Source organism: Nycticebus coucang, chromosome 7 (assembly GCF_027406575.1).
Source record: "Nycticebus coucang isolate mNycCou1 chromosome 7, mNycCou1.pri, whole genome shotgun sequence".
Classification (NCBI taxonomy): Eukaryota; Metazoa; Chordata; class Mammalia; order Primates; family Lorisidae; genus Nycticebus; species Nycticebus coucang.
In genome coordinates, this window is record NC_069786.1 from 115,659,196 (window position 1) to 115,686,901 (window position 27,706).

Sequence of the window (27,706 nt, forward strand, 5' to 3'; positions counted from 1 at the left end):
AGCGATTAAAACAATGAAGCGCAGTGATGGCAACCCTGGGGGGCATCTCAGGAGCAGGAGCAGGGCCAGGGCCATGGCCATGGGGTCCCACCGGGGGGCTCAGTCCCAGTTGGCACTGCGGCTCCCAGTCTCAGGTCGCGAAGCCGGCGCATTTTTAGATAGGCACAACTCCCCTCCCTCCTGTCCCTTCCCCTCCTTCTTCTCCCTTGTCCCGGCCGTGGCGGCGCCTGGCCTCCCTCCTGCTGCCCGGCTCCCCCAGGCGGGGCCCGGCGGACGTGCGCTGCGCTGGACGCGCCCGCCCCGCCCAGCCTGGGAGGCTCGGCGAAGGGGGGAGGAAGTGCCGAGGCGTGTTTGTCAAGGCTTGGCGTTATTATTAATTTTAAAACTGTGAACATAAAATAGTAACGACGAATGGAAGGGACTTCATAAATGGGAAAATAGCAACCCGCAGACTCCCTGGGCGCACACGACTCAGGGGCTTCCCCCCCGAAGAATTATGCAGACCCTGCGCGGGCCAGGGTGTCTCCACAGTTCTGTTGAAGGCAGGTTTTTAAAACTTTCTAAACCGTTGACGTCTGAGGCCCCCACGTTCAGGCTTTAGGTCTGCTGTGCGCTGGCGCCGTGATGGGCAGTTGGGAACAGGGCCATGTCCAAGTAACCCTCCCATCCTCAGAAATCACAGAGTGGCCCGCGTGCGGGAGTAGAGGAGGGGCTCTGGAGAAGGTGGCGTTTCTTTGCGGTCGGTGGGATTTGGCCCTAAGAAGGAAACAGCGCGTTCCAGGCGGAGGGAACAGCGCTTAGGAAAGCCCTGAGTCGGTCAGGCAGTCGGCTTCTCTCTGCGGGAACGCTAGGTAGCGTGGGCACGGTGGGTGGACATGCGGAGGGGCAGTTGGGAGAGGTCAGCAGGGGGCTTCCCGGAGCAGGGACCTGGAATTTTAACACCTTACGGACACTAGGCTACTCAGAGATGATGGTCACAGTCAAGAGCATACTTAAGTGGATTTGCACAGTTGTCAGGGGGCTAGCAAAGGGTCTTCGCTCGCTCACGATGCCCCTGCGAGGTGGCTCCTGCGACCATCATACGGGACAAAATACTCATTTTAGAAATGAAGTAGCATTATCCCGATTTCCCCAAGGAGGAAAGCTAGATCCCTTTATCGGGAGTCCTCGGAATGTGCAGAGATAGAGCCATGCCGCCCAGGGGCGCTCCCCGGCGCGGGAGGGCGGACCTTGGCCCGGGGGGCCAGGCAGCCTGGAACCTTGGGCCGGGTGCAGGGCCTGCCACGCAGCCGCAAAGGCTCGACCCAGCCGGCGGGCGGCAGGAAGGGAGGCGACGCCCCCTGGAGCGCGGCAGGAACCCGGCTGGGCCCGCCTCCTAGTCCGCCCAGCAGCACCGGCCCCAGAAGTGATGAAAGCCGCGGTGGAGTCCCGGTCACGCCGAAGCCGTTGCCCTTTTAAGGGGGAGCCTTGAAACGGCGCCCGGGTTCCATGTTTGCATCCGCCTCGCGGGGAGGAAACTCCATGTTGTAACAAAGTTTCCTCCGTGCCCCCTCCCTCCCCCTCCCCCCAGAACCTGGCTCCCCTCCCCTCCGAAGCTTGCGGGGATCCCTTCCTCCCACCCCTCCCCTCCCCCCCGCGCCCCGATTCCGGCCTGAGCCGGGGGGGAGGCCGGGCGCCCGGGCCAGAGTCCGGCCGGAGCGGAGCGCGCCCGGCCCCATGGACAGCTCGGCCGTCATTACTCAGATCAGCAAGGAGGAGGCTCGGGGCCCGCTGCGGGGCAAAGGTACAGGGGCCGCGGCAGCCCGGGCGCCGGGTGAGGAGAGTGGGAGGGGGCCAGAATCTGTCCCAGGGAAGCCGCCTCTGCTGCCCGGGGCGCCCGCCTTGGCCGGGCCCGAAGCTCCCAGCCAGAGAGAGCGGGGAGAGAGTTTGAACTCCAAGGAGGCTCTGAGACACGGGGCGGGGCCTGGTGACTTTGGGGCGCTCCAGGCTACCCTAGATGGGGAAACTGAGGCAGAGGTAAAAAGGGGAGCTCTTCGGGGGCTCCGGGGCTAGCAGTGCTTGGCGCATGGGCGACTCTCCCTCCCCTTGATTGGCGCCAATGAAGCCAGGAGACTGGGGTGGGGGTGGCTTGGCGCTTTCAGACCACCCGCTGAGACTCCGTTTATCCTCAACTCTGGACTGTGGTCAGGTAGGGTCTTGGGAGGGGGCGCCAAGGTGACAGCGGGTTAGGGACACTTGGAGGAATCTCCCGCCAAGACACATTCACGTTCCCACAAAGTTCCCGGTCACGCGTGGAGGCGCCGAGCCCCTCAGAGGCACACAGAGAAGGGCCAGTACTCCCAAGAGTACTGCGCGTTCGCGGGGAGAGCGGTGCGCCCGACTGGACATTCGGCGCCCCTGCTGCAGCCCCGTGGACGCCAGTCCTGTGTACACACAGACCAGTGAAGCCGCACCGCCTGCCAAGGCTGCGCCCCAAGGACCTAGCCGGGGTGGGGGTCTGCCCCTTCTCGTCCCAGTGTGAGCTTCAGGGTCTGGAAATTCCCCCCAGGTCTGCCCACCTCCTGCTTGGACCTTACTCCCCCCGACCCCCAGCAGGGGGCAGAGGTGGGAAGGCAAATGGAGGGTGGGCCCGTCGCTACTCCCGGGTTCCAGGTCGTAGGTCTAGGCAAGATGAAGATGGGGAGGTAGGGCCGACAGATGGCCGCTGGACACTGGCCTGAGCCCAAGACTGCACCACCCCCCCGCCCCCGCCTCTGAGCCCAGCCTCATTGAGGACTTTGGACCCACGAGGGTAGACAGCAGATAAAGAGGGTAGGAGTGGTGACCAGTCCTGGGCTCCCCTGAGGGCCTGCTCAGGTAAGGTGGGGACAGGAAGTGCTCCAGAGGGGTTGACCCATTAGCAGTAATGAAGACAGTGAGGAATAGAGTTTGCACCGTTAGCAGCCACTTCTCCAGACAACCTACTCCTTACACAAGACACACTCGGATAGGGAGCTATAGGGAAACTGGAGCAAAGACCCCTGGCAGGGGCATTTCAGGGAAAGCCAGGAGTTGCTTCGGTGTGTCTTCCTTGATGAAGGGGGCATGGCCCGAGCCTCCTTGCTCAGGGATTTGCACCTGTGCACATATGCACCCTTCTGTAGGCCAGTGTGCACACTGCCCCCAACTTGGACCTCCCTGCTTCAGGTGACCAGAAGTCAGCAGCTGCCCAGAAGCCCCGAAGCCGGGGCATTCTCCACTCACTCTTCTGCTGTGTCTGTCGTGATGATGGGGAGGCCCTGCCTGCCCACAGCGGGGCACCTCTGCTTGTGGAGGAGAATGGTGCCATCCCCAAGGTGTGTGTTACCTAAGTGGGGATGGTAGGAGCACCTGATCTCAGACTGGGTGTGGGAGAGGGCTTAGGGGAAGGAGCTCCTGACTGAGGTTTTCATGACCCTGGAAGGTATGAGAAGGGTAGTAACCCACCCCGACCCTGCCAAGCTCTATCCACTGACCTCTGTCTGCCCCAAGATTGCACTTCATAGGTGGAAGCTTTTCTCTTGGGTTTTCAGGTGGGAAAGTGAGGCCCATAGAGCCAGGCTCCAGAGTTGGCAGGACAGAGAGCCAGGGGAGGGTGGTATCTCCCCACCATCCCAGGTAGTGGGCTGGGGGAGGGAAGCCTGGGTAGGAGAGATGACTGCGCCCCACCCCTCCCCTCAGCAGACCCCAGTCCAGTATCTACTCCCCGAGGCCAAGGCCCAGGACTCAGACAAGATCTGCGTGGTCATTGACCTGGACGAGACCCTGGTGCACAGCTCCTTCAAGGTGGGCCCTGCCCAGCCACCCTCCACCTGGGTCTCTGAGGGGGCCTGCCCTGGCCTAGGAGGGAGGTCTCTGCTGGGCAGTCCACACACACACACTGTGGCTCCCTGCTCCACCACTAGCAGTTCTTTTCCACCCACAGCCAGTGAACAACGCCGACTTCATCATCCCTGTGGAGATTGATGGGGTGGTCCACCAGGTGAGGGGCAGGGGGACGAGGTGGTGGGCTTGGCATTTGCCTTCCAGACTACAGGTTCCTCCCACCAATCTGGAGAGTCCCAAATGGGAATTTGATAGATGTGGGATGTTAGAGGCCTGGAGAGGGTATGAGACTTTCCTAGTGTCACAGAGAACCTCAGGAACTTAGCACAGCTCTAGGTCTAAAGAAAGTGGGTTCCTCCTCTGGGCCCCCTTGCCATGCCCCCTTGCCCCACTCTGCCCGGGACCCAGTTCAAGTAATCCAGGATAGGTTGTGTGCTGTCCAGCCTGTTCTCCATTACTTGGCTCGGGGACCGGTGCCCTGCAGCCTTGGGGTAAGGGGCTGCCCCCAGGCTCCTGCACTTGGCTGAGGCTAAGGGAGAAGGGACAGGGAATTAGTGACTCCTGTGTGTGGGGACCTGAAGCAAGTGGAGTCAGAAGTTCTTTTTGATCCTTTCTTCAGAGGGTGGGTGGCTTCCCTGGAAGGTCAGTCCCTCTCCTGTGCTCCTCTGTCACCCACACCCTCCCAGCCCTCAGCCACCCCCACCCCACCAGGCCTGTGGGCCAGCAGTCCCCTCACTGGCCCACCCCCCAGGTCTATGTGCTGAAGCGGCCTCATGTGGATGAGTTCCTGCAGCGAATGGGCGAGCTCTTTGAATGTGTGCTGTTCACTGCCAGCCTGGCCAAGGTGAGCCCCCACCTGCCTTCCCATCGCCTCCAGCATTCAGCCGGATGGACTTCTGGGCCGCCCTCAGCCCCAGGATGACCCACCTCCCACCCCCAGTACGCAGACCCAGTAGCTGACCTGCTGGATAAGTGGGGGGCCTTCCGAGCCCGGCTGTTTCGAGAGTCCTGCGTCTTCCATCGGGGGAACTATGTGAAAGACCTGAGCCGACTGGGCCGAGACCTGCGGCGGGTGCTCATCCTGGACAACTCGCCTGCCTCCTATGTCTTCCATCCAGACAATGCCGTGAGTGCAGGCTGGGCCGGGACAGGGGTCTGAGACCCAGTAACAGGGTCAGTCTGTTCAGGCCACTATGGCCTCCTTGGTGTGAAGTTGGGTGGTATTTGGGAGCTGATGCCCTCCTGGTCCCTTTCCCCGCACCCAGCCTCTGCAGCAATTCAGCCCATTCCACGTGCACAGCAGAATGCCTCCCATAGGAGACAGGTCCTGATGGGCAGCGGAGTGGTTTCAACTTATTAAACTGCCAGTTATGACCTCCTGACAGCCCACAGAATTAATTTAGTGGGTCCTGATCAGGATTTTAACAAAATGAAATAGAATAGAAAAGTGAGTAAGGTTAATACAATACAGTAAGGTAAGAAGTGTTTCGTGAAACTTTTGCTTTGTTACATGTACAGATATGCTTTACTGGGGGTTGCCGTCAAAGTTTGAATACTTGGGGATTCAAAAGGGTTTTTAGAAGGTACATGACTTAAGTAGCGGGTGCATGTGGCTCACCTGGGCCATCTGCCCCCCTCACCTCTCTGTGCCCATCTCCCCAGGTACCAGTGGCCTCATGGTTTGACAACATGAGTGACACAGAACTCCATGACCTCCTCCCCTTCTTCGAGCAACTCAGCCGCGTGGATGACGTGTACTCAGTGCTCAGGCAGCCTCATCCTGGGAGCTAGTGAGGACGATGGGGCCAGGAACTGCCCCTGACCGTCGCCCACACCTCCTCCCACACAGACTGCACAGGAGTGTTCTTCCTTAAGGAAACCCATGGGCTGCTGCCATGCTCAGTGCCATGGGGAAGCAGGCATCTCCCCCACCAGCTGCACCAGGCTGTGTAGGGGCAACAGCTGCACGGAGGACAATGAGTCCCTGGGCCCCTGTGTCAGTGCCTTCAAACCTCCTCCCCACTTCTTGGGGGGGCTTGGGGGACCCTGCCTGTCACTCCCCATTTCTGTCTCCTCTCTCCATGCTGCCATATTTCTCTGCTGCCAAATTGGGCCCCTTGGCCCCTTCCAGTTGTGCTTTTGAGGGGCAGGGTTTCTCCTGCCCCCTGCCTTGGACCTCCGGACTGGGAACAGTGGACACCAAGTGCCTTTCATAGAGCCCCCCTCTTCCCCACTCAACTTTCCCAGGGTCATATCCAGGTCAGCTCTAGGCTGGTGGGGCAGAACCAGTCCCCACCCCACCTCCTTCCTTGGGACTTGGGAGCCCCGACCAATCTCTGCCTCTGCTTGGAGGGGACAGAAGGTTTCTTACCACTGGTGAAGGGAGCCGGGGTCTGTCCCTCAGGCCCTATAGTCTAGCTTCTTTAGGGCTGGCTGAGGGCTGTTCCCTGCATCACCCAAGTCCCAGCCCCTTATTTCTGCCTTAACTACCCCCAAGGCCCTGGGGTTTAGCTCCCCCAAGTGTGGGGGCATAGACATATAAATATGTATATGTGTATATAGATTTTTAGGGGAAGGAGAGAGGGAAGGGTCAGGGTAGATACCCTTCCCTCACACCTTTCCTGGGCCCAGAAATTGGGGGGAGGGAGGGAAAGGATTTTTACATTTTTTAAAGTGCTGTTTTCTGAGTGGAACAAGCTGGGCCAAGGGGCCCCAGGCCCTGTCCTCTGTCTCTCACACCCCCTTTGCTCCATTCATTCAAAAAGCATTTATTGTGCACCTTCTGTGCCCAGCACTGTGCTAGGCCCACCACCTGTGTGTGAGGGTCTCTGCCACCTAATTGGTGCCTCCCCACCCACCCAACTTCACTGGTGCCTTTGAGGGAGCTGCAGGAGGTGGGACCTAACTGGGGTTTAGGAGTCTCTAAGAAGCCTAGCCAAGCAGTTCCTCACCTCCTCCCCACTCCCCCACTCCCTGTGATCCCCTGCCCCGCCCCCTGCTGGCTGGGGGCAGCTCCCAGGACATCCTGCCTTCAACTCTGAAACCTTCTTCATGCATGCTGAGTCCCGAGGTCAAGGCCTAGGGCTCTCCCAAGAATCTAACAGTTAAGGGGACCCATATACCAGTGCCAAGGGGGATGTCAAGTGGAAATGTAGCCTTCCCCACCCCAGCTCAGGGTGCAGGAGGGATGTGGTTGGCCTGAATTGGGTGATCTTCCCATCTAAGTGCCTTCTCTGAGAGCCCCACAGTGTGATGAGAACTAAAGAGAAAGCCAGACCCCCATCCTGCTTCTGTGGTTATTGGGGTGGGAGTTGAAGAGGGGTGAGCGGGTGGGTGTCTTCTACTACTGTAGTGTGACTCTCCCGCTTTACAAGCGTTTGCAAGGGGTTGGTGGTGAGGGAAATGAGAGACCAGAGCTCTGAATTAGATCTGCGTGTGCTTCCAAGCTGTATTCATTACCTCTCTTTAGCCTCAGTGATGTGATCTGCAAAATGGAGATGAGCTGTATGCGCAGAGCTGATTAAATGCCTAGACACAGTCATTAGCGGAAAAGCAAAACTAAAAGGCCTTGCTAGGGCCAGCCCCTGGAATGCGTGGGGCGGGGCCTCGGTCCCGGGCACAAAACCTGGTGCGGCTGTCGAGGCACCCCTCCCCACCGCCAGAGGCTAGAGGCGGGGAGCCGGGAGAGGCTCCGGGAGGTCGAACTCCGCGGAGAACTAAGGGACTTGACGACACGACTGCCAGAGGCTCGCCTGCCAAGTTGCTGGCCACCCAGGCTGCTCGAGGGCGCTGGCTCCGCACCCGGCTGCGACCCACAGACTGGGTGGGGCCGGCGCCAGGTTAGGCCTGAGCCCCCATTGGCCGAGCCCCCGCCCAACTTCCTGCCCCCGCCCCCGAGGTCCTACCAGCACTTCCTTTGCGAAATTAGGCGGCCCCAGACCCTTGCAGGAAGTGTCCTCGCTTCTCTCCCAGGCGCACCCTCGCCTACTGCCCACGCTGGCCACTAGAGGCCTCCCTGTCCTCGAGGAAGCTAGGGCTCCCCACAGCCTGGCTTGCCCCCACACCTGGGCGCACACACTGCCCCTCCCCCACCCCAGGGGCTGAAACCTCAGGGGCAGCCTCATTCACCCCTTTCCAGGGTGGGAAGCCCAGAGTCTATTTGAGAGGCACAACACCTTACAAATGTGGGTCCCGATGCCCCCAACTCCATCTCCCCAGTCTCTCATCACCCCTTACCTCATGAATCCAGGCTCCAAGCCTGCCTCCTGGTGTCCGAGATGCGGATCGGCCCCCAAGTTCGTGTGAGGGGTCTGTGCTGTGTATAAAACCGACCCTTATTCCCTTTCCCTCCCATCCGTAACCCCACTACTTTTCCTTAGTAGAAAATTGCCGTGACGCACCCACCTGGAGAAGGCTGCAGCATCCTAGCCTCTGCCACAAGAGGCTTTAGCTATAAATACCCAGCCCTCCGTGGCCTCTGCTCTTGTCCTTGGGTCTTGCTCTATTTTCTGTTCTCCATGCAAACTGTACCCCCCTCCCCCATGCCCCAGATTTGCATCCCAGAGGCCACCAGGGCTTCCCAACTTTGAATGAGACCACAGTGAGGCTTCCCCACCACCACCACCTACACGCCCTCCACCCACATAGAGTTCAACTCAACCACATGTATCAGGTGCTTACTATGTGCCAGGCACGGTGCCAGGACCAGCATACCTCTGATCTCAGGAAACTCACACCCTAGTGTGGAAAGAGAAATGTGAATACTGCAACACTGCAAATGCAGTGTGGAAGAGAAAATGGAAGGCTGGAGAGGGCAGGGGATGTCCAGGGGTGTTGGAAAGCATGCCCTGCAGGAGTGAGGCCTGGACTGAGGGGGTTAAAAAGGAGGAGTCAGGTGGAAGTGGCCTGTGCAAGGAGGGTGCTTGGAGAGGAAGTGAGCAAAAGAAGCCTCAGTGGCCAACCACAGCAGGGAATGGGAAGTGACCAAAATTTTGATGTGTGATGACACAAAAGCAGGGAAATAGGAAATGAAGCTGCTTAATGCAAAAGGGGGCAGATACAGGGAGTGGCCTTTTTCTTGCAGGCCCTGGGCACCCTTGAGAGATCCTGAGAGACACTGAGCAGGAGGGTGGCCTCAAACCTGCAGCTCCACGTTGAAAGCTACATTAGGGCTACAGATGCGGGATTCTGTTAGGAGACCTGTACAGCCATGGTACCAAAAATGAAGAATGAAGGCCTAGTGAATGAAGGCAGAGTGAAGAGAGAAGGAAGGAGGGATCAATGAGAGAAAGGAGATAAATGTGGCAGGGGGAGGTGTCTGGTCGGCTCTGGGGGAGGAAGAAGAAGAGGGAGAAAGGTGACATAACTTCTGGCTTTGGAGATGTCAAATGTGAAAAAGGCTCTAACCAAGCCTGGTAATGGGGCAAATATTCCCTACTTGCTTGTTGTACATATGTACACATACACACACCCCATACACACTCCAGAGGTTGCAAGGAAACAGGCCCTGGCAAAATGCCGCTGGCAGAAGTATAAACTGGTGCAACCTCATTGGCGAGTGATGTGACAATGTCCATCAAAAAATTTTTTTAGGTTAGGCACAGTGACTGGCACCTGTAATCCTAACATTCTGGGAGGCCGAGGCCGGAGGATCCCTTGAGCTCAGAAGTTAGAGACCAGCCTGAGCAAGAGTGAGTCTTTGTCTTTACTAAAAATAGTTGGTCATTGCGGTAGGCACCTATAATTCCAGCTACTTGAGAGGCTGAGGCAGGAGGATCACTTGAGGCAAGAGGATCACTTGAGGTTACTGTGAGCTACAATGATGCATTGGCACTCCACCCAGGTAATATTTTTTTTTAGAGACAGAGTCTCACTTTGTTACCCTCAGTAGAGTGCTGTTGCATCATAGCTCACAGCAACCTTCAGCTCTTGGGCTTAGGCGATTCTCTTGACTCAGCCTCCCAAGTAGCTGGGACTACAGGCACCTGCCACAACACCTGGCTATTTTTTTGTTGCAGTTTGGCCGGGGCTGGGTTTGACTTCGCCACCCTCGGCATATGGGGCTGGCGCCCTACTCCTTGAGCCACAGGCACTGCCTTCCCCAGGTAATATTTTATCTCTAAAATAAAAAGTAAAAAAAAAAACAACACAGACACAAATACATATACGCTCTATATTTTTGTACACTCTGGTAAGGTAATTGTGGCTAATCCTGAGGAGGGCAGGAGGACTGAAATTCACCTAGGATATAAGGGCCACATTTTCTTATGTATCTGTTCGTATTTTAAATTATTTTTACAAGTATAGTTATTATTTTTTTAAATAAAAATCAGTTTGAGGCTCGGCGCCTGTGGCTCAAACGGCTAAGACACCAGCCACATACACCTGAGCTGGCGGGTTCGAATCCAGCCCAGGCCCGCCAAACAACAATGACGGCTGCAACCAAAAAATAGCCAGGTGTTGTGGCAGGTGCCTGTGGTCCCAGCTACTTGGGAGGCAGAGACAGGAGACTCGCTGGAGCCCAGGAGTTGGAGGTTGCTGTGAGCTGTGATGCCACAGCACTGTACCCAGGGTAGGGCGATAGCTTGAGGCTCTGTCTCAAAAAAAAAAAAAAAAATCAGTTTGAAATTAAAAATCACACACTTGGCTTCCTAAATATAATGTCAAAAATGTAAATCATAAATTCCATTTTCCTTCAAACATTCATTTCATACCTACTATGCACCAGGTTCTTGGGTAGAACAGCGAGGTAAACACTGGAAGGAAAACAGAAATTTAAAAAAAGTAATTACAACCCAGCGCAGTGGCTCTTGCCTGTAATCCTAGCACTCTTCTAAGTCAAGGCAGGTGGATCACCTGAACTCAAGAGTTCAAGACTGGCCTGAGCAAGACCGAGACTAAAATTAGAAAAATTAGCCAGGCATTGTGGCAGGCCTCTGTAGTCCCACCTACTTGGGAGGCTGAGGCAAGGGGATCTCTTGAGCCCAAGAGTTTGAGGTTGCAGTGAGCTATAATGCCATGGCACTTTACCCAGTGCACAGAGTAAGATTGTGTCTCAAAAAAAAAAAAAAAAAAAGCCACCACCACCACCAACAACAAAAAACCAGTAAATACAAAGTGAGTATTACCAAAGGATACATAGAAAGTGGTAAATAAAAAAATCAACAATTTTCACACTGCACTAGGCGCAGTGTCTCATGCCTATAATCCTAGCACTCTGGGAGGCCAAGGCAGGTAGATTGCCTGAACTCCCAGGTTTGAGACCAGTCTGAGAACTTGTCTCTAAAAATAGCTGGGCCTTGTGGCAGGCGCCTATAGTCCCAGCTACTTGGGAGGCCAAGGCAAGAGAATCTCTTGAGCCCAAGAGTTTGAGGTTGCTGTGAGCTATGACACTACAGCACTCTACGAAGGGTGACAAAGTTAGGCTCTGTCTCAAAAAAAAAAACAATTCTCATGCTGCCTGCCAGTACCAAATGGCCACCCCCAAATGACTTATAATTGCAAAAGGGGAAATATGCCTTTGGGGTGTAGTATCTGGCAGTCCCAACTATAACCAAAGGATCAAAATTTGCATTACTCATGTGGGATAACTGGACGCTGGATAATTCCTGAGTAGTGCAACATCATTAGTGTTGACCCTGCTCCTGATCGTATGGGGCAAGGCCCAGCATGGCAGCGTCACCTTGGAGCTTGGTAGAAATACAGAATCTCTGGCTCCACCCCGGAAGTATTCAATCAGAATCTGCACTTTACAAAGATTCCCAAGTGATTCTTTATGGTATTACAGTTTGAGAAGCACTGGTGTCTAAAGTGTTCTTTTAACAGTGTTAAACCAGAACTTACAGGGGCACTTCTAGCTTGAGGGAAGGAGTGGAGGGAGGAAGAGGAAGCAATTTAGTGATACCATAAGGAAAGACTCTGTTCCACAGAGTGAGCACTTTGCAGAGCAGCTGTCTTTGACTCAGGTAAGTCAGTGTTACCAAAAAAAAAAAAAAGGAAGGGGCTCTTCTAGATTAAAAAATCCTGAAGAAAACAAAAAGTACTAAAGAGACATAGCAAAGGAAATGAATGATCTTGATTTGATCCTTTATCAATAAAACCAGCTGTTAAAGTCCTTGTGAAAATAATTGGAGAAATTTAACCATGGACTGGAAAGGTGATATTAGGCATACTAGAAGTAATTGCGCATATTCTCATGTGTGAAAGTTATATTACAATTATGAAGGAGAATGTCTCCATTTTTAGGAGATGTATAAAAAATTAAATATTTTGGTTGAAGTATGATGTCCTTAACTCACTTTCACATACACAAATGGCAAATGGTAAGTCTTGAGTCCATATGATATTATTTCTGCTTTTCAATATGTTTGGCATTTATCATAACAAGGAAATTGGAAACCATTTTTTAAAAACAGATGTGTTTGGGATTAGATTAAAAAGTAAAAACAAGGGCTAGCACAGTGGCTCACGCCTGTAATCCCAGCACCTCCTGGGAAACCCAGGAGGGCAGATTGCTTGAGCTCAAGAGTTTGAGACCAGCATGAGCAAGAATGAGACTCCGTCTCTAAAAAATAGCCGAGCACTGTGGCGGGTGCCTGTAGTCTCAGCTACTGGGGAGGCTGAGGCAAGAGGATCACTTGAGTCCGAGAGTTTGAGATTGATGTGATCTATGATGTCACGGCACTCTACCATGTATGACAAAACGAGACTGTCTTAAAAAAATAATAATAAAAAGGTAAAAACAGGCTTGGCGCCTGTGGCTCAAGTGGCTAAGGCACCAGTCACATACACTTGAGCTGGCGGGTTAGAATCCAGCCTGGGGCTGCCAAACAACAATGACGGCTGCAACCAAAAAATAGCCAGGCATTGTGGCGGGCACCTGTAGTCCCAGCTACTTGGGAGGCGGAGACAGGAGACTCGCTTGAGCCCAGGAGTTGAAGGTTGCTGTGAGCTGTGATGCCATAGCACGCTACCCAGGGTGATAGCTTGAGGCTCTGTCTCAAAAAAAAAAGGTAAAAACAAACTACAAAAAAGTACAATGACAGATAAGTTACCAGCCTTAATATACTAAATATAATCATTACAACAAATTAATTAAAAACTCACACAAAAACACACGGCCAATAAATATATTTTAAAGTAGTCTCTTGGGCAATCAAAGAAACATAAATTAACACAATGACTATTTTCTTTTTAAACAATCAAACTGGCAGAGATTCTCCTAAAAGCTGGAGCCCATTGTTAGAGAGAGATGGATAAACAGGCCCTCATGTACTGCAGCTGGGACTATCCATTCATACCAGTTTTACTGTCACAACTCAAAGCAAAAACGTTATAGCCATGGTGTGTAAGTGTTCCATTAAGATGAAAAAGCATTAAATTTGTGGGGGGAAGACACGTACAGAAACATGTTCTGAGTGACAGCAGTTGGATTTGGTACTGTTCATGGTATCAAGGCATCCACTGGGGTCTCAGATGTGTCCCCCTCAGATAAGGCAAGACTACTACTATACATTTGGTCTCCAGAACTCTTGGGAGGTGTGGTCAGGAGGAGGGGCTGCCCTTGTCCTGCCCACTTCATCTCACCCTCCTAAAGACCAGGGTTCAGAGGTGATGGGAAAATTTATGCAGGTGGGAGGACATCTGCCCAAATTGCTGAGTGTGTGTGTGAAACTGCCCTCTCTCTCTCAGTGAGACCCAACCACAGAGGGATGCACTCCTTTCCTGTGATGAATGACATGGGTCTCCTAGGGTCAGGGATCAGAAATGGAAGCCTTGGCTTCTGGCAGAGGGTGCCAGAGCAGAGTGCAAAGTCTCTGGTTTATGGCAACTCATAAAAACTCCAGATCTCCAGATGGAGTCAGTGCACCAAGGGGTGTGGACAGAAGGAGCCCTTGTGCCTGCTAAGCAAAGTTGTGGTGAAGAGACCTCTACAGGTGCCAGTGTCCCATCTTTCCTGGAGGGGCCCCAAGTGTGAAGCCCTGGCCTTGCATCCTGGGTTTCGGGCTTCTAGAACCCAGGAGTCCTGTCTCTCCTTCCCCATGAACCATTCCCCCAGGGAGGGAGTTATAGCTGAACCTCTTTTTCTTGGTTGGTAGGAGGAAAGGTCCAGATGCTCCCAACCCTCCTGGACAGTGCTATCTACCTATGATAAGGAGGGCCTGAGCCTTAGACAGAAGAGCAGCCCATCCCTCTGTGCTTGCTCAGGAGCCAAGGGTGGGGCACATCAGCTCTGGCTGTCAGGCTGTTGCTGGGCTCTGAGCACCCAGGGACCTAGCAGGCACCTGCTTCCCCACCCCCTCACCCACTCTCTCTCTCTCTCTGGGGCCCTATCTTCCCTTATATGGTGAAGGCAGTTCCTAGGGAAGGGGAGGTAGGGACAAAGGTCGCTCTCCTGCAGCCAGCCAGCTTGCCACAACTCCCTGAGATCTCCCAGGTGGCAGCTGCCTCCTTCGACAGGTAAGGCAACCTGGTGGGGAAAACGTGGGGACTATAGGTGGTAGGAGGGCACAGGGTCCCCTGCTTTTTTCCAGCAGCCTGAGACCTCCTGCAGCACCTGGATGCAGGGTTGAGGAAGAGGCTTGGGATACTGGAGAGTCTAGGAAGAGCCAGAAACCCAGGGTGTCTGTCCTGGGCCTCCAAGGAAAGGATTCCATAGGTCTTACCTCAGACAACTGCTGTTTCAGTCCCCTGACCTGTATCCCCCATCCTACTTGTCCTACTTTGAGGGTTGACCATCCCCTATTGCCCTTGAACTTCTAGAGTTAAAACCAGGACTGTTCTGGGCAAACTGGGATGAGTTGGTCACCCTGACCTCACTCCCTAACCCCCATTGCAGCTTATCTCTTTACCCATTTCTTTCTCACCTGAAATGGTTTTTGTTCTTTGTGTTGCCATTCCCCTGACACTCCAGGGACCTCAGGGCCATCCCTCCTGGGTCTCAGGGTATGAGCAACAGCCACTAGGAATTGATGGGCAAAGACAGAAGCAGGCACAGAGGCAGGGGCTGGAGGCAGCAGGGCCTTAGGTCCTGGCACATGCCCTGACACCCTAGCATGTGCCTCTGCCTCATCTCCCTGTACCAGGATCTACCCCCTTGGCCTCCCCAGCCGCAGAGGCCCCATTCAGCTAAAAGGGGAGTGGGAGCCAGGTCCAGATTAGGGTCTCAGGACACACTGGCCACCATCTTCTCAGGGAAACATCTGCTTGGGCATCCTCCAGGCCGTTAGGAGCAGAGCCTGTAGGCTGGGGGGAGGGGGAGGGAGAAGGGGAGGGGTGCCCACTCCCTCTGCTATCACAGGCTTGACAAGAAGGGGGATGCCCTTTGTCTGAGCGCTGGGACCTCACCTCTACTACCTCATTACATCCCTGTTGAGCTTAGGATTGCATAACTGGAAACCAGGAGCTGTGGCAGCTCTCTAGTGCTGTCCAGAGCTTCACCCCAAGTACAACAGGAAGCAGAAAGAAAGGCAAGATGGGACTTGTGGAGGGCAGGAGCCCTCGCTCCTCCAGGGCCCTGAGCAGGTCTTCCTTCCATCCCACAGTTCAGTCTTTCAGCACTGTGCATTATTTGTGAAGCACCCACTGTGTGCTAGGAACCGGGCCCACAAAGACTAACATGTTTAGGTCTGGGAGCTCAGGGTCCCCAGACTCATACACAGGTTCTTTTTTTTTTTTTGGCCAGGGCTGGGTATGAACCTGCCACCTCCGGCATATGGGACCGGTGCCCTACTCCTTGAGCCACAGGCGCCGCCCAACACAGGTTCTTTCTTTAAGGAGCCAAGAGAGGGATCAGTCCAGAATGCCAAGGAGGGATCAGGCCCACATTCAGCCTGAGGATTCTGGGAAGGTTTCCTGGAAGAAATGAGACCTAAATTAAATCTAGAAGGGAGGCCTTGGGCAGAGGGACAATGTGAGCAGACATGGGGTGAGAGGCAGCCTGGGTTGTAGGCTGGCAGGTGTTCGGCATCTCTAGAAGGCAGCGAGGCAGCAGAGAGGCAGGGGAGAAGACACGAGAAAATTTAGGTGGATAGAAGGGCAGGGGAGGTAAGGAGTCCAGGAGGTTGCACAGATGGCTGATTTTGGGGTCTAGTGGTGACAGTGCCCTTCCCTGGTCTAGGGATATGGAAGAGAAAGAGACAAGAAAGGTGAGGAGGTTCCATGGAGGGTGGCAGAGAGGCAGCTGCACTGACGAACTTGGGTAGGGGGCAGAAGCGCTTGAGGGTCTCCATGGCATTGGGCAGGCCACCTCAGAACCACCCCTCCCCAGTCTTCCCTTGCTCACCCTTGGCCCTAAGGAGGCCAGCTCTCTCCATTTTCAGGCTGCTGTGGGCCCCTGATCCTGATTTCTCTCCAGAGAGAGAGAACCCTGCCCTTTCAGGCCCCCATTCCCCATCCCTTCTCTGATGGGCAAGAAGGGCCTCCTCATGTCTACCTTCTATTTCTTTGCTGCCAGTTCACTCAGAGCACATCCTTGGGTGGGAATTCAGAGATCTTCTACTTATTTGAACCCCTCAACTCATAGATGAGGAATGGGATCCATGCCTAAATAGCCAGAAAGTGTCAAAGAGTCTGCCTTGAAAAAAAGCGATGGGATAGGCGCTCACACTAGTAATCCTTGCACTCTGAGAGGCCAAAGCAGGTGGATCACTTGAGCTCACAAGTCTGAGACTAGCCTGAGCAAGAGTAAGACCCCATCTCTACTAAAAATAGAAAAATTAGCTGAGCAAGGGTGGTGAGCCCAACCTGAGCAAGAGTGACACCCCGTTTCTAAAAAAATAGTCACTCATTGTGGCAGGTGCCTGTAGTCCCACCTACTTGGGAGCCTGATGTAGGAGAATCGCTTGAGCCCAAGAGTTTGAGGTTGCTGTGAGCTATGCTGATGCCATGGCACTCTACCCAGGGCAACAGAGTTAGGCTGTGTCTAAAAAACAAAAAAAAAAAAAAGGAAGGAAGGAAGAGAGGTAGGGAGGGAGGGAGAAAGGAAGGAAGGAAGGAAGGATAGCCAGGCATTGTGGTGGGCCCCTGTGGTCCCAGCTACTCTGGAGGCTGAGGCAAGAGAATCACCTAAGGCCAAGAGCTGGAGGTTGCTGTGAGCTGTGATGCTACTGCACTCTACTGAGGGCAACAAAGTGAGACTCTGTTGGGAAGGGAAGGGAAGGGAGGGATGATAAGGGGAAAGTAGGCACCTGTGGCTTAAGCACTAAGGCGCCAGCCACATATTCCTGAGTTGGCGGGTTCGAATCCAGCCCGGGCCCACCAAATAACAATGATGGCTGCAACTAAAACATAGCCAGGTGTTGTGGCAGGTGCCTGTAGTCCCAGCTACTTGGGAGTCTGAGCAAGAGAATCGCCTGAGCCCAAGAGCTAGAGGTTGCTGTGAGCTGTGATGCCATGGCACTCTACTGAGGGTGACAAAGTGAGACTCTGTTTCTAAAAAAAAGGAAAGAAAAGGAAGAAAGAAAGAAGAGGGATAGAGGGGCCAGGCACGGTGGCTTAGGCAGGCTGAGGTGGGGGGGTCACTTGAGCTCAGGAGTTTGAAACCAGCCTGAGCAAGAGTGAGATTCCATCTCTACTAAAAATAGAAAAGTTAGCAGGGCATAGTGGTGAGCTACTATGGAGACTGTAGTCCCAGCTCCTTGGGAGACTGAGGTGGGAGAATCATTTGAACCCAGGAGTCTGAGGTGGCTATGAGCTGGGCTGAGGCCATGGCACTCTAGCCTGGAGCAATAGAGTCAGAGGGATGGAGACAAAGGTGGTGGTAGAAATAAATCAGAAAACATTCTCCTCCTTTGTACCCAAATTGGATGTGCTGAACCAGGAGGACTGCGAGTGGGTTTCAAAATAGCTAATGGGGGCCAGGCGCAGGGGCTCACGCCTGTAATCCTAGCTCTAGGAAGCTGAGGTGAGTGGATTGCCCTGAGCTCACAGGTTCAAGACCAGCCTGAGCAAGAGTGAGACCCTGTCTCTAAAATTAGCCGGGTGTTGTAGTGGACGCCTGTAGTCCCAGCTACTTGGGAGGCTGAGGCAAGAGAATTGCTTGAGCCCAAGTGTTAGAGGCTTTTTTTTTTTTTTGGCCAGGGCTGCATTTGAACCCACCACCTCCAGCATATGGGGGCCGGCACTCTACTCCGCTGAGGCACAGATGCCACCCCCAAGTGTTGGAGGGTTGCTGTGAGCTATGATGCTACGGCATTCTAACGAGGGTGACAAAGTGAAACTCTGTCTCAAAAAAAATAATGATAATAATAATAGCAGCTAATGGGGCCAGGTGTAGTGGCTCACACCAGTGATCCCAGTACTTTGGAAGACCAAGGCAGGAGGATCCCTGAGTTCGAGACCAGCCTGGGCAACATATTGAGACCCCTCCCCCCCTACCATCTCTACAAAAAATTAAAAGAAATTATCATGTGCCTATTAGTCCCCAGCCACTTGGGAAGCTAAGGCAAGAAGATTTCTTTTTTTTTTTTTTAACTTTTTTTTTTTTTTTTTAATTTGGCTGGGGCTGGGTTTGAACCCGCCACCTCCGGCATATGGGACCGGTGCCCTACCCGCTGAGCCACAGGCACCGCCCGCAAGAAGATTCTTGAACCCAGGATTTGGGAAGTTGCAGTGAGCTATGATCATGAGACCCTGTTTCTTTTCTTTTTTTTTTTTTTTTGTAGAGACAGAGTCTCACTTTACTGCCCTCGGTAAGAGTGCCGTGGCGTCACAAGGCTCACAGCAACCTCCAGCTCTTGGGCTTCCGCGATTCTCCTTGCCTCAGCCTCCCGAGCAGCTGGGACTACAGGCGCCCGCCACAACACCCAGCTATTTTTTGTTGCAGTTTGGCCGGGGCTGGGCTTGAACCCGCCACCCTCGGCATATGGGGCCGGCGCCCTACTCACTGAGCCACAGGCACCGCCCGAGACCCTGTTTCTTAAAGAAAAAGGGGAGGGAGGGGAGGGAGGGGAGGGAGGGAGGGAGGGAGGGAGGGAGGGAGGGAGGAAGGAGGAGAGGAAGGAAGAAGGAAGGAAGGAAGGAAGGAAGGAAGGAAGGAAGGAGGAAGGAAGGAAGGAAGAAGGAAGGAAGGAAGGAAGAAGGAAGGAAGGGACAGGAAGGAAGGAAGGAAGGAAGGACGGAAGGAAAGGAAGGAAGGAAGGAAGGAAGGAAGGAAGGGGAAGGAGGAAGGAAGGAAGGAAGGAAGGAAGGAAGGAAGGAAGGAAGGAAGGAAGGAAGGAAGGAACGGAAGGAAGGAAGGAAGGAAGGAAGGAAGGAAGGAAGGAAGGAAGGAAGGAAGGAAGGAAGGAAGGAAGAAGGAAGGAAGGAAGGAAGGAAGGAAGCTGTGTCTGTCTGATAGAGGAGGTCATGGCCAACAGGTCATCAGATAGGACCCAGGCACAGGGGCTCTGATAGACATACACCAAGTTGCTAATGATTGGCAGGTGGCCCAGATTGACTCAAGGGGGACACTATTGAGAGACTGGCAGGGTCTTGCTCCAGACCCCAGCATGCCAGGGAGAAAGGCCACCCCTCAAGGTTCAGAAAAGGGAGTTTCCAACAAGTGAAAGGCCAGGTCATTAATTACTCCAAGAGGTGACTCAGAGTGGAGCTGCAAGGAGAGATTAGATAGGAGAGATTCCAGGCTACCAAGTTTGTGGAGGCCTAATCTGTAGGGGTGGCATGACCCTTTCATTCACCATTCATCAGTTCAAGGAACATTCATGCAGGACAGCTCCATGCCAGGCTGGGTGGTAGGCTCTGTCTGCGGAGGAGTGGAGTGGCCTCCATCCTGGTGAGAAGTGGCCTCAAACCAAGGGGAAGAAGTGGTTCTCTTACCTGGCTCATGTCAGAATCTCTGGGGAATTCTAAATGCACCATGCCCTGCCTCCCAAAAGGCAGAAAATAAAGTACCCAGGTTCAGCTCCCCCTACCCTGACCTAAATAAATCAGAAGCCCTGGGGATTGAGCCTGAGCATAGGAGCATCAGAATTTTAAAAAAGCTCCCCAGGTGATTCTGATGAGCAACTAGAGGGGAAGAACACAGCTGCGGGTCAAACAAGAAAGAGTGATGTGATATGAGAAGCCCGGAGGAGGGATTTCTCTCAGCTCAGTGAATGCAGAGTGGCTCACAGTAGCAGGGTTCGCTGGGCCATTCATTTACACTTGCCTCTCCCCCCTCTCTTTCTTTCTTCCTTTGTCCATTCATTTATCCAGGAAAGTGCTGGCACTGTGCTTAGCACTGGGAATTCAGTACCAACAAGTAGAAGTTGTCCCTGTCCTTGTGAGGTCTACATCTTGTGGGCAGCAAATGAGGAGTACATAGAGGTAGCTGGGGAGGAACAGGAAATTATCATGTATACTTTTTTTTTTTTTTTGAGACAGAGTCTCACTATGTCGCCCTCGGTAGAGTAGCGTGGAGTCACAGCTCACAGCAACATCAATCTCTTGGGCTTAAGTGATTCCCTTGCCTCAGCCTCCCCAAGAAGTTCGGACTACAGGTGCCCGCCACAACGCCCGGCTATTTTTTTGTTGTAGTTGTCACTGTTGTTTAGTAGGCCCAGGCCAGGTTCCAACCCTCCAGCCTCGGTGCAGGTAGCCGGGATCTTAAACCATTGAGCTACAGGCGCCAAGCCTACTTTTTTTTTTTTTTGAGACAGAGTCTCACTGTATCCACTCTGGGTAGAGTCCTGTGGTGTTAGGACACATCAACCTCAAACTCTTGGGCTCTTCTAAGTAGCTGGGACCACAGGCATCTACCACGATGCCCGGCTATTTTCTTTTTTCCTTTTTTTTTTTTTTGGCCGGGGCTGGGTTTGAACCCGCCACCTCCGGCATATGGGACCGGCGCCCTACTCCTTGAGCCACAGACGCCGCCCAATGCCCAGCTATTTTCAGAGATGGGGTCTTGCTCTCAGGCTGGTCTCAAACTCCTGAGCTTAAGCAATCCATCTACCTCAGCTTCCCAGAGTGCTAGGATTACAGGCGTGAGCCACTGCAGCTGGCCATATACTTTTTTTTTATTGTGTTGAAATGCACATAATATTTACCACTTTACCTACCTTAAAGCGTACAATTCAGGGACATTCAGTATATTCACTGAATATAGAGAATGTTATAGTTTTGTGCAACCATCACCACTTTGTAGTTCCACAACTTTCTCATCATTTGGGACGGAAACTGAGTACCCTTTAACAGTCAGTCCCCACCACCCCACCCTCCAGCTCCAGGCAACGCCAGTCTCCTCTTTGTTTCTAAGGATGTGCCCATTCTGGACATCTCATATGGATAGGGGCACACAATATGTGGCCTTTGGTGACTGCCTTCTTTCACTTAATACACATGTTTTCAAGGCTTACCCACGTTGTAGCTCATGTCAGCACTTCATCTATACTGCCTTTTGTTTATCTGGTCAACTGTTTTTTGTTGTTTTTTTTTTTTGAGACAGAGCCTCAAGCTGTTGCCCTGGGCAGAGTGCCATGGCATCACAGCTCACAGCAACCTCAAACTCCTGAGCTCAAGTGATAATCTTGCCTCTGCCTCCCGAGTAGCTGGGACTACAGGCGCCCGCCACAACGTCTGGCTATTTTTTTTTTTTTTTTTTTTTTGGTTGCAGCTGTCATTGTTGTTTGGTGGGCTGGATTCAAACCCGCCAGCTCAGGTGTATGTGGCTGGCACCTCAGCCGCTTAAGCCACAGGTGTCAAGCCTGGTCAAATGTTGATGGACAGTTGTTTCCACCTCTTGGTTATTTTGTTGCAGTTTGGCCAGGGCTGGTTTTGAACCCACCACCCTCAGTATATGGGGCTGGCATCCTACTCACTGAGCCACAGGCCCTGCCTACCTCTTGGCTATTTTGAATACAGCTACTGTGAATTTCAACTACAAGTGTTTGTTGGAATACCTATTTTTAATTCTTTTGGGTGCATACATTGTTAAGCCTTTATTTATTCCTTCCTTTATTTTCTGTGTTTAAAAAAACTCTGGGCCAGAGGCAGTGGCTCACAACTGTAATCCTAGCACTCTGGGAGGCCAAGGCAGGAGGATCACTTGAGTTCAGGAGTTCAAGACCAGCCTTAGCAAGAGCAAGACCCTATCTCTACTAAATACTAAAAATAGAAAAATTAGCTGGGTGTTGTAGCAGGCACCTGTAGTCCCAGCTACTTGGGAAGCTGAGGCAGGAGGATCGCTTGAACCCAGGAGTTTAAGGTTTCTGTGAATTAGGCTGATGCCATGGCCCTCTAGCCTGGGGAGTCAGAGTGAGACTCTCTCAAAAAAATAAAAATAAAAAAGATGAAAAAAGAAGTCATTTAGAAAATTAAAAACTATGTATAATTCTTTAAAATCAAGCATGGCCTTGCTAAAAATTTTCAAAAAGAGTATCCACTTGTCAAAGAGATAAAAAAGGGGGTGGGGGGAATTCATCTGGAACTAGGTAAAGAAAGGCCTTGAATGTCATGCTAAGGAGTGGGGGGCCTCATTCAGCAGATGCAGGGGATCCGGGCAGACGCTTAAGCAAGAGTATCAAGTTCAGAGTTGGGTGTGAAGGCTGAAGGCTGGGCCCTCGGGGATCAGAGTCCAGACTGGGGGGGCTATCCTCCTCCCCCTGACACTGGGACTGTCACCTACCATATGCCTTCTCCCCTAGGGTCACTCACCATGACCAAACTGAGCGCCCAAGTCAAAGGCTCCCTAAACATCACCACCCCTGGGCTACAGATATGGAGGATCGAGGTGAGGCTCTGTCTGGGCGTAGGGGGCTGGGAGGCCTGGGGTGACGTGAAGGAAGGCAGAGTCCTGGGGTTGCTCTTATTTTCCTCCAGTCCTGCCTGTGTCACCCCTCACCTTATGCATCATCACACCCCCTGCCTTTCCTTTGCCTGAGTTCTTCCCTCATCTGTCTTTCATCCTTCCTCTCCAGGTCCTGTCATCCTAACTTGCCTCTTCGTTTCTTTCCTTCAGTTTCCCTTCTCCTGCCCCTCCTGCAAATTTTCCTCTGGCCTCTTCCTTTTCTCTCCTTTCATTCCTGGGCCCTGCTCTTTTTCTTTCTGCCTTCCTCATAATCCATTCTCCTGGTCAGCTGCCTCCTCCTGGACCTCAGGGGTCCTGTGTGGCCCTGGGCAGCCCCTCTGACCTCTTTTTCTCTTTGTAGGCCATGCAGATGGTGCCTGTGCCTTCCAGCACCTTTGGGAGCTTCTTTGATGGTGACTGCTACGTAGTCCTGGCTGTGAGTGAGGCTGGGGACGTGGGGAGAGCTGACCTGGCTTCAAGTATGCCCAGGTGGTCAGCCACATTGTGGTAATGAGGGTCTCCCTGTCCCTTGAGCCACTGAGCTCCCAGCTGAAGCCACCTTCTGTGGATTCACAGTCTTAGTGGACCTTGTGAACTGGTTGCCATGTCACCCTAACTTGAGTCCATGTTTCCAAAATCCACTGTCATTTTTATGACACTTTGATTTTCACCACACCCTGGTACCACCTGTAGTATTAAGGCATTCGTATTTTTCTTTTTCCTTATATTGACCCACTTTTAAGTTTTAATATATTTATTTAACAATATAAATCTACACATTACTATAAATGGAAGGCAGTGTCATGCAACACAAATAGAAAGCTTTAAAGTAGTTACACAATCATTTCATATAATACATTCGTTTGTACACAACCTGATCACCTTGTGGACCTCTGATGGTCCCTTCACTTCACTTTGGGGAAAACTCCTTTAATCCAAGCAAGTTATTTCCAAAATGAGGTGAGTGAGGCCTAGAGTGGGGAAGCACTCGTCCCATGTCTCTGAGAGTCAGTGGCATGGCTGTGCTCGGACTCTGGGCCCCTGATTTGCCAGCCCAGTGCACTTCACCTGTGCCAAGCTCACCTCTGGTCCCAGATGACATATGTATGGGAAGTCACAGAGGGTGAGAGGGCCTGTGGGAGTCTAGGGCCCTGGGTACCCTGGACCCCCTCTCCCTAGATCCACAAGACTGGCAGCACCCTGTCCTATGACATCCACTACTGGATCGGCCAGGCCTCATCACAGGACGAGCAGGGGGCAGCTGCCATCTACACCACGCAGATGGACGACTTCCTAAAGGGCCGGGCTGTCCAGCACCGCGAGGTCCAGGGCAATGAGAGCGACACCTTCCGAGGCTACTTCAAGCAGGGCATAGTGTAGGGAGGGGCACCTGACTGGGGCGTAAAGATTAGCGGTGGGGACGGGGAGGTTGGGGCTCACCCCAAGGGCAGGGAGAAAACCATGGGCAATAGAAATGACTTGGGCTAAGGAAGGGAACCGGAGGCTGTGGCGGGAGCAGCAAGGGAGACCCCCTTGGGATTTTGGTGACTTTACTTTTCCACTCTCGCACCCATATTTCTGCCACTGGTCTGTCCATGGGCCAGAGGCCATTCTGAAATTCTGTAATTCTCATGAATCAGCTGCTATCTGAATATCCTAAAGAGCTCAAAAACTAATCACTCTCCCTCTCAACGAAAAGCAAATGGCTGCTTCCTCTTCTCTAAGCAGGGCTCTCACACTAAAAACCCAGGCTGCTGGCTTTTCTGTACCAGTTGAAGTTTTGGCCTCCTGGCTTTCCCCCCAGAGCTGAGTTGCTACTGACCTGCAGGACAGTTGCCACAGCCCCCTGCTTTTTTTTGCTCCCTCCTCCCACACTACAGCAGTAGTCCCCTCCAGTGGGCTTCTGAGTGGCACCTCTCTCTCCTTTCTTCCACTTCAAGCTCCTGCCCTTGGGACCCTGTCCCTATTCACGTTTCCTACTCTCTGCATCCTTCACCCCGCTTTGCAGGCCCCTTCACAGGGCAGGGACTAGGCTAGTGAAGGGACTAGGCTGGTGAACGAGGATCTAGGGTTCAGACATTCAAGAGGCTCTCCCTGTCAAGCTCATGCAAAGTCATGCCACAAGCCAACCTTGCACTTGCAGGAGTGACACCAAGTGACTCCTTAAAGTCGGCAAGTGCCATGTTCACTTTGCCTAGTGCCTGCCTGACCCTCAGATGCCTCCACTCGCAGCCAGGCAGCCCAGGATCTGGGAGGGCAGGGGCCTGGTACACCTCCCAGCCAACTCCCTCTGGTCAGTTCACCTCTCCTATCAGGATCCAGAAAGGGGGCGTAGCTTCCGGCATGAAGCATGTGGAGACCAACTCCTATGAGGTTCAGCGGCTGCTGCACGTGAAGGGCAAGAGGAACGTGGTGGCTGGAGAGGTGGGCAGGTCCTGCTCAGGCATTGGCTGGAAGCCCCGAGGCCCCACTAAGGACAGGGGCTGAGAAAGGATGAGGAGCAGGGGTGATGGAGGACGAGTGGGCTCTGAGTGGGGGTGTGCCTGCTCCTCCATGGCTCCCTAGGTGGAGATGTCCTGGAAGAGTTTCAATCGAGGGGATGTTTTCCTTTTGGACCTCGGGAAGCTTATCATCCAGTGGAATGGGCCGGAGAGTAACCGCATGGAGAGACTCAGGGTGAGCCTGCCACGTCTCCTCTTCAACTCCCAGCCTTCCCCGACCTGCTCCTGACTGGCCCTGGTTCCCTTAGGCCTCTCTCCCCTGACTGCTGGGGGTGGTGTGTTTGAAGGTGGGGCTGTGTCCATGTGTGTGGGAAAGGCTGAATGTTGGAGTTTGTCTGTGTGCACTTGTGGCTGATCCAGTAAAATGGAAAGAGTTTCTGCAGTGTGGCAGGCCCCATGCCAAGCCTTGGCGATCCAGGAGTGAATGAAATGGGCAGAACCCTGCCCTTGCGCTGGCCTCCAGCAGGCTGTCCAGTGGGGGAGACAGATATAAAAGGCACAATTGGAGAAGTGGTATGGGAGGGTTTATGAGCAAGCTGCTGGGGGCTGAGGGCTTCTGGAATACAGTGGAAGTGGGGAGGAGTAGGCCCTAAGTCAGGGAGGAAGGGGTCTGCCACTGCAGCTGAACAACAGAGCAAGTTGGGAGGGTCTCACTGGGTAGTTGCGTGGCCAATGGCTGTGTAAGTGGGTTGAGGTTTATTCTTGGTGCCCTGAGAGGACTGTTGAAGGTCATTCTGACTTCTGGGTGGGGCTGGGGCTGGAGAGAAGCCAAGGGAAATAGGCAACCCCTGCAGCCATCCAGATGGAGCCCAGGGAGCAGTGCCCGCGTTCGGCCTCGGGAGGTGGAATCCACTGGACTTACTTGTGTTTTGGACAAGGTAAAGGGACAGAGGAGTGAGGCCAAACTGAAACCAGGTAGGGAGGGACACAGATGGAGTCCCATCTTCTGAGGTAGAAAAGATCAGGAAGCCACAGATTTGGGAAGGAAACAGAGTTCTGCTCTGGTCAACTTAAAATGGGGCTGTCTTCCTTAAAGTTGAACAAACATGTTGAGAGTGGAGAGCTCAGTTGGTGACAGAAATATGGGCATCCAGAATCTACAAAGGCCTTGGACCTCAGGGAGACAGCTTGGTAGAGAGAAGAGAGGGGACCTGGGATTAAAATGCAGTATCGTGGGCATTAGTTGGGCTGAGAAGGATGAGCTCTGGGACGTGTGTGCATGTGTGCGTGTGAGCACATGTGGGCCTGCGTTGTCTGGGTGTGTGCCCTGTGTGTATACAAGTGTGCTTTGGGGCAAAGAGACTAAGTACTGTGATCCTTGGGCTCAGTTCTAGTCCAACACTGTCAAGTCAAATCACACATTTCACACACTGTCCAAGCAAAAGCAATCCCCTGCAGGTCTGCCAACAGGGAACTCCACTTCCCAATGGCAGATGCGTGGTTTCGTCACACATCTTAAAAACTTGGCCTCTGGCCAGGTGCAGTGACTTACACTTGTAATCCTAGTACTCTGAGAGGATGAGGCAGGAGAACCCCTTGAGTTTAGGAGTTTGAGATCAGCCTGAGCAAGAGTGAGAACCTGTCTCTACTAAAAATAGAAAAATTAGCCAGGTGTTGTGGCAGGCTCCTGTAGTCCCAGCTATTCAGGAGGCTGAGGTAGGAGGATCCCTTGAACCCAGGAGTTTGAGGTTGCTGTGAACTAGGCTGATGCCACAGCACTCTAGAGTGAGACTCCTGTCTCAAAAACAAACAACAAAAAGCTTAGCCCCGGGCAGCGCCTGTGGCTCAGTGAGTAGGGCACAGACCCATATACCGAGGGTGGCAGGTTCGATCCCGACCCCAGCCAAACTGCAACAAAAAATAGCTGGGCGTTGTGGTGGACGCCTGTAGTCTAAGCTACTCGGGAGGCTGAGGAAAGAGAATCGCCTAAGCCCAAGAGCTGGAGGTTGCTGTGAGCTGTGACGCCACAGCCCTCTACCCAGGGCAATTAAGTGAGACTCTGTCTCTAAAAAAAAAAAAAAAAAATGCTTAGCCCCTCTAAGAGGAAAAGCAGGGCAGGTGCCTTGGCCCTTGTGACTGCTGTGGTGAGCTGAGGGTGGTGGGCACTGCCTTGTCCCCGGCCAGCCTTCATGTGTAACCGGGGGCCTTCCTGCAGGGCATGACGCTAGCCAAGGAGATTCGAGACCAGGAGAGGGGCGGGCGCACCTACGTGGGAGTGGTGGACGGGGAGAATGAATCTGCGTCCCCACAGCTGATGGCAGTGATGAACCACGTGCTGGGCAAGCGCACAGAACTGAAGGCAGCTGTGCCCGACACTGTGGTGGAGCCAGCACTTAAGGCTGCCCTCAAGTTGTACCAGTGAGTGCTCAGCAGGATCCTCTTGGGTGTTGGGAACTTCCTGGGAGGAGGGGGCCTAGATGAGGGGCTTGGGCCCTGTCCCCACCTATGCCTTGCCTTTGTCCTGCAGTGTGTCTGACTCAGAGGGGAAACTGGTGGTTAGGGAAATCGCCACCCGGCCACTCACACAGGATTTGCTCAGTCATGAGGTAAGAGGAGCTGAAGGACCACCAGCTCCCTGTAGCCTTGGCACCTCTAC

The 27,706-nt window shown here is 53.3% G+C and overlaps 2 protein-coding genes across 3 annotated transcripts in view; both read left to right on the forward strand.

The window, feature by feature from the left end:
* Positions 1-1,100: 1,100 nt before the first annotated feature.
* CTDSP1 (CTD small phosphatase 1) lies at positions 1,101-7,125 on the forward strand. Of its 2 annotated transcripts, none has more exons than XM_053598027.1 (7): positions 1,101-1,783; positions 3,187-3,335; positions 3,700-3,804; positions 3,944-4,000; positions 4,595-4,687; positions 4,784-4,969; positions 5,506-7,125. In XM_053598027.1, exons 1-7 carry the CDS (start codon positions 1,717-1,719, stop codon positions 5,632-5,634), a joined length of 786 nt encoding a protein of 261 aa, XP_053454002.1. In that variant the 5' UTR covers positions 1,101-1,716; the 3' UTR covers positions 5,635-7,125. The 2 variants fall into 2 exon arrangements, with proteins under 2 accessions (XP_053454002.1, XP_053454003.1); XM_053598028.1 differs by having other exon boundaries at positions 1,251-1,783; positions 3,703-3,804.
* Positions 7,126-14,184: 7,059 nt separating this feature from the next.
* The window catches only part of VIL1 (villin 1), a 29,069-nt gene continuing 15,547 nt past the window's right edge, over positions 14,185-27,706 (forward strand). Inside the window, exons 1-8 of the mRNA XM_053597983.1 lie at positions 14,185-14,301; positions 22,467-22,552; positions 22,971-23,045; positions 23,789-23,985; positions 24,925-25,033; positions 25,175-25,285; positions 27,266-27,468; positions 27,578-27,656. Coding sequence (XP_053453958.1) covers positions 22,478-22,552; positions 22,971-23,045; positions 23,789-23,985; positions 24,925-25,033; positions 25,175-25,285; positions 27,266-27,468; positions 27,578-27,656 — 849 coding nt within the window. The 5' untranslated portion in view covers positions 14,185-14,301; positions 22,467-22,477. The remainder of the gene's footprint in view (positions 14,302-22,466; positions 22,553-22,970; positions 23,046-23,788; positions 23,986-24,924; positions 25,034-25,174; positions 25,286-27,265; positions 27,469-27,577; positions 27,657-27,706) is intronic.